The following is a 9,660-nucleotide window of genomic DNA, read 5'->3' on the forward strand; positions in this document are numbered from 1 at the left end:
GGTATATGGAGTGACCGCATCCGCCTTTAACCGCTCGGCCGGCGCGTCATGCTACGCTGCTTTCTTGGGAAGTGGCTGAGAATTTGTTTGTTAAAGATGGTCCGCGGGGAGCCGGCGAACAGCGATATACTTTACAAGTACATCAAGCTCAGACAGCACTGTAGAGCACGTTCTCTTATGCTGCTTGGAGAAGGATTTAGGAATGCACTATATTTTGACAGCGTAGCAGGTGCTGATTAATCATAAACTACAGAAATAGTCATTAAGTTTAACCCGGATTAATTTTATGTGGCATTGGCTACTGAAATGTTTACATAAGGCTGTTCGGAAGCATTCTGTAGACGTATTTATAAATACATCAAGTTAAAAGAAAAAGAAAGGAAAAGCTGTTCTTAACATATAAAAAAAATCATTTTGGGTCCCTGGCTGTTATTGGAAGGTAACACCTGGGCGGTTGTCAGAAGTCGGAATAATCCTCCATTAGGCGGGGCTGCGATCCAGGGGATAAGAAGGGGAGCCCGAACCAAATAAAGTAAAATAAAAGAAACACGCCATGATCCCTCCATGGAGAACATACCACGGCAGAACGGTAGCCCCACTGTGCGTTTCTGCCTCTGTTTGCGAACCCGCTTGAAAGGAGATTTGCATGGAGTTCCAGGTACACATTTGAAAGAAGCTGTGCTCCGCCACTATCTGTTAACGCCAGAGATTTCTGTCAGCCGCCGGCGGAGTCGAGGTGACGATCTGTCTATCCGGCTCCTCAAGGATGCAGAAGCGGTCCAAAAGCAAACATCAAGGGGGGAAGAAGCGACCTGTTTGCTCTGTCGCGCCTTTCTGCTACTGTATCTCACACATATTTCATTGTATTGCCAGTTGGTGTTTCTGCAAGACCAATTTTTGGAAATTCAGTTGAAGTGCGTTAAGATTAAAGATGAAGTTTGATCTCTCCGTCTTCAAGCAGCCCAAAAATCTCCGTGTAATTTAAAAATGTGCTTTTTATTCCTAAAGGATATATTTATTCAGACGTCACAGAACAATGCTTCACTTTTTTAATATAAATAATACAACTTGTTAGTCTATAAAATGCTTTTTCTTACATATGCAACTACCCGGAATGTTACACCCACCCCCCACCCCCCAGGAAACCCGTATCACAATACATGTCCTAAAAGATGCAAAAAATGGAAAAATACTTCTTATTGAGTTGAAAATATCATTATTGCATCACTTATTTGTCTTCCTTTAGACGCATAGGGCGGTAGCTACATTTGTGGTCTTCACAGGGAAACACGTTTGCTATGGTTGTCAGAATTACAATCCGATTCACGCTAGCCCTAACATTACATATTTGCTTAGCAAAGGTTTTTTTTTTAAATCCAAAAGCAACCTTTGTTTTCTTCACATATTTATACAGTTGTTAATATATTTTGCAGTTCATGCTAAGCACCCAGTTTAAGTTGCCCTGCTAGTATTTAAATCAATAGACCTTTGGTTTGTACCTTCAGCCAAAAGATCTACCAGTATTCAAGATCCATAATCATTGCTCAAGAAAAAGAGAAAACACATGTTAAGAAAATGTCTTCACCATTTTGTAGGTCTTTGTCAACTAATCAGACACTGCTGTCAGTACTTGTGATAGTTCAGTGCCCTTTCCTCACATTTGCCCGCAGTGTTGCTGGAGAGCGCTGGTCTTATCACATTCAGCAGAAGCGAATAATCGGTTTCATCCCCACTGAGTGTGGTCACGTGCACATACGCGTGCACACACGCCGATGCCGCGAGACTGATTCTGCGCACTTCCTGTTCAGCGACGTCCAGCTTGTGTCCATGCTGTGCCCGGAACCACAAAGTCTTGTTTACCTCTGAGAGGGCTGCACTTTTGAAGGGGTCACGTAGAAGGGGGATACTTCGGATGACAGACTGGGTGGATGTCCATCGATTTCTCTCTCTCTCTCTCTCTCTCTCGCTCTCCCTCGACCTCTCTCTTGCACCAGCTGCACGATCCAGAATCCCCACCCTACTTGAGCCCATGCTGGCTCTCGTGGTGCCGTCTCAGGTCCACCTTGCATTGGAAACCCTTGGCACAGATCTCGCAGCCAAAGGGCTTGAAACCCGTGTGCTTACGGCTGTGCGTTATGAGGTTGGAACTCTGGCTGAAGGCCTTGCCACACACCTGGCATTTGTGGGGCTTCTCTCCTGCAAAACATTCAGATAAACGTGATTTGAGTCAAAGTCACCTTAGATGAAAATGGCGGATTTCCCTTAATTTCGAAATAATTTTACTTTATGGACACACATGTTACGTGAATGAACTTCTGTCTAGAAAATTTAGTCCAACACAGTTACACCGTTCCATCTCACCATATACAGCACAGTGCAAAAGTCTTAGACAGTCACAGAAAATGATGTGTAAATGATCTTCATATTGGTGTAAAACTATGGCATTATGTCTGTCAAAGTGTGTCAGCTTAGGCATTTCAAAACTGCTCCTAAAAAAGCACAATATTTGCAGCAACTGTCAAATACACCCATGTTTTTTTTTACCCAACCACTACCCCACCTTGTTTGGCTAATCAATACCCCATTGAGTTATTAAGTAAATCTAATTAATTAATTAATTAATTGATTGATTAATTAATTAATTAATTGAGCTGGTGGAGGAATTTAACAAACACCTAGAATGGCTGGGGTGCCCCTAAACAGCCATCCACCAAGATATCAGTAACTCTTTGGAGAACTGATGAAATTCATGTTCATATTTATTGGGTTACTATTAATTTGCATAGGTTATTATGTTAAATTGTTTTTTTTTTTCCTGAGCAAATATGCACGTTCTACCAAGATAAATAGCCGTAAACATTTTCTTTGACTGCCTAAGACTTTTGCACAGTAGTTGTACAGATAAATACTGCGAGGTCTTGTCATATTTCTCATCCTATATCCTAATACATTTGAGGCTCTTCTCACTTTTCCCTAATGGGAAAATCCAGCCCCCTTCCCTCAGCAGTGAGGCCTCACCTGTGTGGATGTAGGTGTGTTTCTTCATGTCAGACTTCTGGTGGAACCTCTTGCCGCAGTACTGGCAGGGGTAGGGCCGCGTGTCCGAATGGATCAGCAGGTGGGTGGAGAGAGTGGAGGAGCGCTTGAATGTCTTCCCACACATCTTGCACTCGAAGCTTCTCTCCTTAGGAGGCAGAGAAACGTACCTTACTGACTTCTGCAGCAACCACCCCCCACCCCCAACCCACCACCACCCAAACAAGAGCTTTCTTAGATTCTGCTCAACGTTGGGGTTACAACACCCAATCACAGAAGACTCAGATGATTCTGGATGAGGGGTCACTGAAGACTGAACGTCATCTTCCTCTTATTTTACACTGTCATAAAAAAGAGTAGCAATTTCTACATTTTATTGTCACTGGAGGTTTGCCTTTCAAGATACAGAAATGGCTTAGGAAGAACATTTTTTTGTGCCATTGGGGTACATTTATGTTGTTTGTACCTTGGGGATGTTCCTCAGAGTCCATTTCTGTACCTTAATGTTGACTAAAAGGTACAATTACCTACAGCTAAGGTACAATTATTAGACCCTTGAGAGTACAGCCCCAGTGAGAAGAAAAGGTACAAATTGAGAAATTGTTTTTTCTGACAGTGTATGATGACCATAAGTGTCGCCTTACACTAGAAACTTGGTTGGATTTCTGAGTGTAATTCATTCTGCAAATTGTGCAGTAGATTTATTGCATGCAAAGTATGATATCTGAAAAATATCACGTTCTACATGTTTGTTTCAATAGACATGAGAGAGATGGGGTGGCATGTGGTGCTTACCTGGGAGTGGACATTCATGTGCTGCTCCAGGCTGACCGCATGACCAAAGGCCTTGCGACAAATGCTGCATCCGTAGGGCCTGGTGCCACTGTGGGAGCGGCGGACGTGCACCTCCAGTCCGTGGGGTGTGGAGAACACCTAGCATGCAAGGGGACAGAGCATCAAGTCTCCAGGTAACACTATCCAAGGCGATAGAGCATCATGTCTCCAAACAGCACTGTCCAAGGGAACAGAGGCCTGCCATCACATCTCCAAGCAGCACTGTCCAAGGGAACAGAGGCCTGCCATCATGTCTCCAGGCAGCACTGTCCAAAGGAACAGAGGCCTGCCATCACATCTCCAAGCAGCACTGTCCAAAGGAACAGAGGCCTGCCATCATGTCTCCAGGCAGCACTGTCCAAGGGAACAGAGGCCTGCCATCACATCTCCAAGCAGCACTGTCCAAGGGAACAAAGTACTGCCATCATGTCTCCAGGCAGCACTGTCCAAGGGAACAGAGGCCTACCATCACATCTTCAAGCAGCACTGTCCAAGGGAACAAAGGCCTGCCATCATGTCTCCTGGCAGCACTGTCCAAGGGAACAGAGGCCTATCATCATGTCTCTAGGCTGGACTGCGCTGCATCCGTGTCTCTCAGTAACAATTGTTAGCTAATTATCAAAGCTTAGTTGTTAAGATAATCGGTATGAATTTTCAATTATGGCTTATCAACATGCAATGGGAAGTTTATGACGGTGCTCATTCAGCATTGACAGCGAGCGATACAGTACAATAAAACGATGGTGTGTAACAGGTATGTGTGTGCATGGTTAGATCAATCAGAGGAAAAGTGTTGTTCAGAGGCAAACAGACTTTCCTTTGACTTTGTTCATTTGCTCTAAGTAATGCTGCAGATCATTTAAAATCTGATGAAAAAATGCGCTTGATTACGTAGTGTGATTTTGTTGCTGAGTGAATCGTTATGGGACTGGCCCACCTGATTTCTGCCTGCCCACCCACGCTATGATTTCTAGCTCCGCTATTGGTTTAGGGTCCTTCAGAGAAGATCCATTTTAGGATTTAATTGGCTGAACATTTATGCGGAAAGGTGGGCAGCGTCGGGCTCACCTTGTCGCAGGTGATGCAGTGGTAGGTGTCGGAGGCTGGGGAGTAGTGGGTGCTGCAGTCCAGGGGCTGGGGGGGCTCTGGGCTGGGCTTGATGTGTGCACCATACAGGGTGCTGGGGTGTTGCAACAGGGTGTTAGGAAACCCCATCTGGCGGAAGTCATATGGTGAGGACAGGGGGTCCCAGCTGTAGGGGGGCTTGTAATAAGGGGGAAACTCAGGGATGTGAGGCTCTGCAAAAAGACAAAATAGCTGTTGTCGCCCCCTCTATTTTAAAGTGATTATTTCAGGACAGCAAAAATGTTTTCTGGAGCACAAAAGTCTCACCAGAGGCATAGTAAGACGGCCTGGATAAGATGGGGGCGGCAGTTGGCTCTGGGTGAGCGGGAACTAAGCACTCGGACTCCCGCTCGCTCTTGACATAGGTGCCCGGCGGAGAAGGGGAGCCTTCAGGTGTAGGCTCCGGCGGAGAGGCGTGCTCCGGGGCGTCAGGCGATGGCGGCACCGCTGCTTCAACTTGCCGTTCATAAAAAGAAAACGCAGCCAAAAGAAATCCGTTAGGGTGATTCCATATTCAACATTTTGAAATTGAATTTGCATTTTTTCCTGTAATATTTTATAATTAGTTCCGCTCCTGCATTCATGCGGAATCTATGTCCTGGACACCGGTGCGGGTTATGTTGAAGAATTATAGGATTGAACGCTGTCTATTTGAATAAGGCTCGTTTGCATAGCCATGACACCAGCTCTGTCCCTAGCCGTGGCATTTCCATGAAGCCGCTTCATAAAAACGCGAGCAACAAAGTTTTGGTATCTTACCTGGGGTAGTACTGGTCAATGCGCAACATATTACTGATTCTACCGTGCGTCGATCTGGGAGCATTGTATATTTATTTGGGAATACGTTTAAGCGATCGGCCAAAGGCTACGGTTATATGCATATTCCCCCATTCTTTAGACGTTTGATTTAATCATCTTTCATAAGAACAGACGTGGTCAGAAAAACACGCTACCTATTACACCCAATGAGTCTCAATTACTAGCTAACGTCACACTTTGAAGAACTGGTATATAAAAGTTGCCTCTGCGGTACTCACTTGATTTATATATTACTTCAGGAAATACCCTTGGTTCGGCTTCTTCGACGAACTTGTGTGTGTTATACGAAGCGCATTTCTTGCTCTTCACCAGGAACGATCGAGGCATCGTGACACTTTTGATGAAATTCAGTAAACTGCAATGTCACAAAGAGTCGCGATACAAAGTTTGATTTTGATATTGTGATGGCCCATGTTTAGACATATGGCAAAAAATGTATCGGACAATTGGTAAAAAAAAATCCTGTATTTATACATATTCTTACATGATCAAATAACTTGTTTAAATTCCAATTGTTTTGAGCGATACGTGTGAATTGTGCAAATATGTGATACATTCAATTGTATAACTGTAAGATTTCTTATATTCATATATCAAATAAATGCATTTACTTTATAAATAGTATAATAGTATACTATATTACATATAGCATAGTATATTATATATAGTAACGTATTTCCAGAGTATATAGAAACTGGCATGCAGTAAACCTCACCATAATTACGACATAACACCATCGTCGTCTGTTAACCACATACAGTAATTAAATCTTTTGTAAGTAAATGAATATACATTTTCAACATCCGTATATAAATATTCATTTGGTCTTGTTATTTAAGCTTCTTTTGTGAATTTAATACACCATAAACATTAACTAATTGTTTGTTATTTTGAAACGAGTAGCATTGCTTATTTATTAAGCAATGTATTAAAGCAGGTGTAATTATATTTTTCGCTGAAAACCTTCGATAATTTCCGTTGGACTATTTTATATTCGTTATATGATGATGACAGGGCTGTTGGAAACAATTTACAACGGTGATAATTTACAGTTATTTCAATTTGCAGTTTGTGTCTCATTTAAACCCTGCTTGTATTATATATTGAACCACGGATTGTCCTTAGCACTTACCCGAAATGTGTGATGTTATTTTTCCTAATTTTCTTCGGCGTTTCCTTTTATCCCTGTACGAAATAAAGTGTACACTACAATTTTCACTCGTCTTTAAATCCCTTACGAAATTCTCCAGAAATGTAACTCGGCCGACTTTTGTCCTTTCTCTCCCCTCCCTGATTTTCAATCTGATAATTTTGTAGTGGAATCTGACTGTGGTTTCGACCAATGAGAAGACTATTACACAGGTGAAAATTTGCCTACATAAAAAGAGTGCGTTGTGATAGTTCCACGAAAAGTAATATTAAGATTGTAACCCCCGGATAAGTCAATATTGTTGTAACAAAGAAGCCCAGTATGTATGATTTTCTAGCAATAACAGTTCAAAAAATACACTCGTACGTAATTAAAAAATGTTTATCCTATGCACTCAAAGATGCAAAGTCATCAGTTGTTTACTAATGTAAATGTGACATAGTACAAAACAAAGGATTTTTTAAAAAGTGTGAGATAACATTGCAGAAAACAATGCATATCGTTAAGTATGACATTAAATGTTTCTGGAGTGCCAGAAAGTTGTTTTTAATTATTTAGGAATACAAAACAAGTCATAACGGTCACTTCGCTTCTTTGCAGCAATGCCGCCACACAATGCAAATGGATTTTTTATTTGACTTATTTCCATCTCCCTTATTCTGTTATAACTGTGCAATCTTTATATAGATCTATTAAAATAAATACACCCACCATATGAGTAGTGCTAGTTGTTGGGCGCATATGACTGTATATTATTGGTGACGAAGACGAGGACTTCTGAGGCGCAGAGAGACGGATCATCAAAACTGAACAATTATATTGCCAACAAAGGGAAATAACTTTAAAATCTGATTATTCTAACAGTTGAAAATTATTTCACATTTCAATAACAAAAAACTGAAGCAATTCTACTGGTAACAGAAGTCAGGAATGAATTTCATTATCCGCTAATGCCACGCGCCACCTCGTGGTCTAACAATTCAGTGCATTCAGCGTAATTTGCCGAACGTAATGTCCAAGATATTGTAGTGTTCGTCGTATCCTGGACAGCATCGCGGGAAAACAAGACATGGTTCACCTACCTTTGTTACTCTCATATAATGTCTTGTCTATCATAGTGACTATTAAGAAGAATTTTTATATCTGGCGTACCAAATAGTGGTTAGGAATGTGTATGGGTATTGATGACCCAAAAGTGCTGGAATAAGAAACGATGGTCACTTTGCGTAAGTGTGTCAAATAAGCAAGTCACTGTATAAAGTATTTGCGCGTGGTGAACAAAGAAAAAATTGAGGCAGGAGAATAAAACCAATGTGTAAAACAGTGTATTCAGGAGCCACAACTTCTGTCCTGACTGGTATCAGTAGAACCAAAACACAAAGTTCTGTGCAATTAGAATTAAAATGTATCCATAGCATTGAATTAAAATGTATCCTACAGATACTGAGAATGTCAAATTAGAAGGTTTCTGTCAGAAAGAATCATTGCATCAATGCTTTTCTTCATTGGTGCAGAATTGGCATCAAATTAAATTTAATATTTTTAATGATATGTCAATGGGAGCAATTCGCCAGATGGCGGCAGTATTTACCTACACTACTTTATTAAATCCAGCCTATTGAAGAGGGTCATGGAGTGGAATGGAATCCATCCCGGGTCACTCAGTGACCTAAACTGGAGTACACCCTGGATAGGATGCCAGTCCATTACAAGGCAGAGATATATACAATCAAGTTAAAGATTACATGATAAACAAAAATATTGGAGAATGTAAACATCTTTGAGTTTCTGGGGGCAATAAAGCAATTATTTCTAAAAGAATGCCAGATTTTTGAGCATGCCTGACCAGGGAGCGAATTTGGGAGGCCTGTCTCAGAAATGGAAGGCAAAACCGATGATTTTTTAAAAGTTAGCCTTGCCTTATTACCAACATAACCAAATAAAAAATGGAACTTTCCGTCCTTCAGAGTTAACTGTGATGTGGTGTTGTTTTCCATAACATGTACAGACACATTGTCTGCCAAAATCTGTGACTCTATAAAATCTACCCCTACCAAAAGAACTGACAATCATTTAATTTAATTTATTCTGCAATGCAGGTAATTTTTGGGGTCCTAAGCAACTGTACAGTGCCCTGCCTATTCTGCCTGTAGTTAGAGCCAGCAATGTGTATATTACATATATTTTCAGGCTTTGTCTGGGCCCCCTTGTGCCGAACACAGCTGCCAATTTTGCCTGTGCCTGGATCCTGCCCTGGATATGGGCTGTTCTCCATTCGGAGTGAGAATCCATGTCACAGAGGTTGCAGGGCTTAAAAGCAGGCTTAAGATTTTACACACTGCTACAGGAGTCAGCAGGTACATTCACACAGTTAATATAATATATATATATATAAACTCCACTACATTAAAAAAATGTTATTTAAAAAAATACATTTTTTCACAGAAAAAGCTACTAAGATGCTACTAAGAACTAAATTTAATGTTTAACGTAGTTGTATTATTTATGAAGCAGTCTTACTTCCGTGTTCTCATCAAAGAAACATTCATTTTGTTGGTCATTGGTGTTATTTGGACACATATTACATTGTAACATACTAGTTCTTGGTCGATTAAACTACAAGACATTATATAGAGGAAGTGTTTCAAAGAATGGCAAGATGAGACCATATCCTTCTCATTTTGAACATTTTGTTT

The 9,660-nt window shown here is 41.2% G+C and overlaps 1 protein-coding gene across 3 annotated transcripts; it reads right to left on the bottom strand.

The window, feature by feature from the left end:
* Nucleotides 1-826: 826 nt before the first annotated feature.
* Nucleotides 827-7,087, bottom strand: gfi1b (growth factor independent 1B transcription repressor). 3 transcript variants are annotated; one of them, XM_023795563.2, is made up of 7 exons: nucleotides 6,947-7,073; nucleotides 6,033-6,148; nucleotides 5,263-5,451; nucleotides 4,939-5,168; nucleotides 3,832-3,969; nucleotides 3,019-3,184; nucleotides 829-2,196 (listed from the first exon to the last, which is right to left on the bottom strand). In XM_023795563.2, exons 2-7 carry the CDS (start codon nucleotides 6,139-6,141, stop codon nucleotides 2,018-2,020), a joined length of 1,011 nt encoding a protein of 336 aa, XP_023651331.1. In that variant the 5' UTR covers nucleotides 6,142-6,148; nucleotides 6,947-7,073; the 3' UTR covers nucleotides 829-2,017. The 3 variants fall into 3 exon arrangements, with proteins under 3 accessions (XP_023651332.1, XP_023651331.1, XP_023651330.1); XM_023795562.2 differs by having other exon boundaries at nucleotides 831-2,196; nucleotides 6,033-6,169; nucleotides 6,947-7,087; XM_023795564.2 differs by lacking the exons at nucleotides 6,033-6,148; nucleotides 6,947-7,073 and adding an exon at nucleotides 5,755-6,004 and having other exon boundaries at nucleotides 827-2,196.
* Between the last annotated feature and the right edge of the window lie 2,573 nt (nucleotides 7,088-9,660).

Source organism: Paramormyrops kingsleyae, chromosome 7 (genome assembly GCF_048594095.1).
Source record: "Paramormyrops kingsleyae isolate MSU_618 chromosome 7, PKINGS_0.4, whole genome shotgun sequence".
Taxonomy (NCBI): domain Eukaryota; kingdom Metazoa; phylum Chordata; class Actinopteri; order Osteoglossiformes; family Mormyridae; genus Paramormyrops; species Paramormyrops kingsleyae.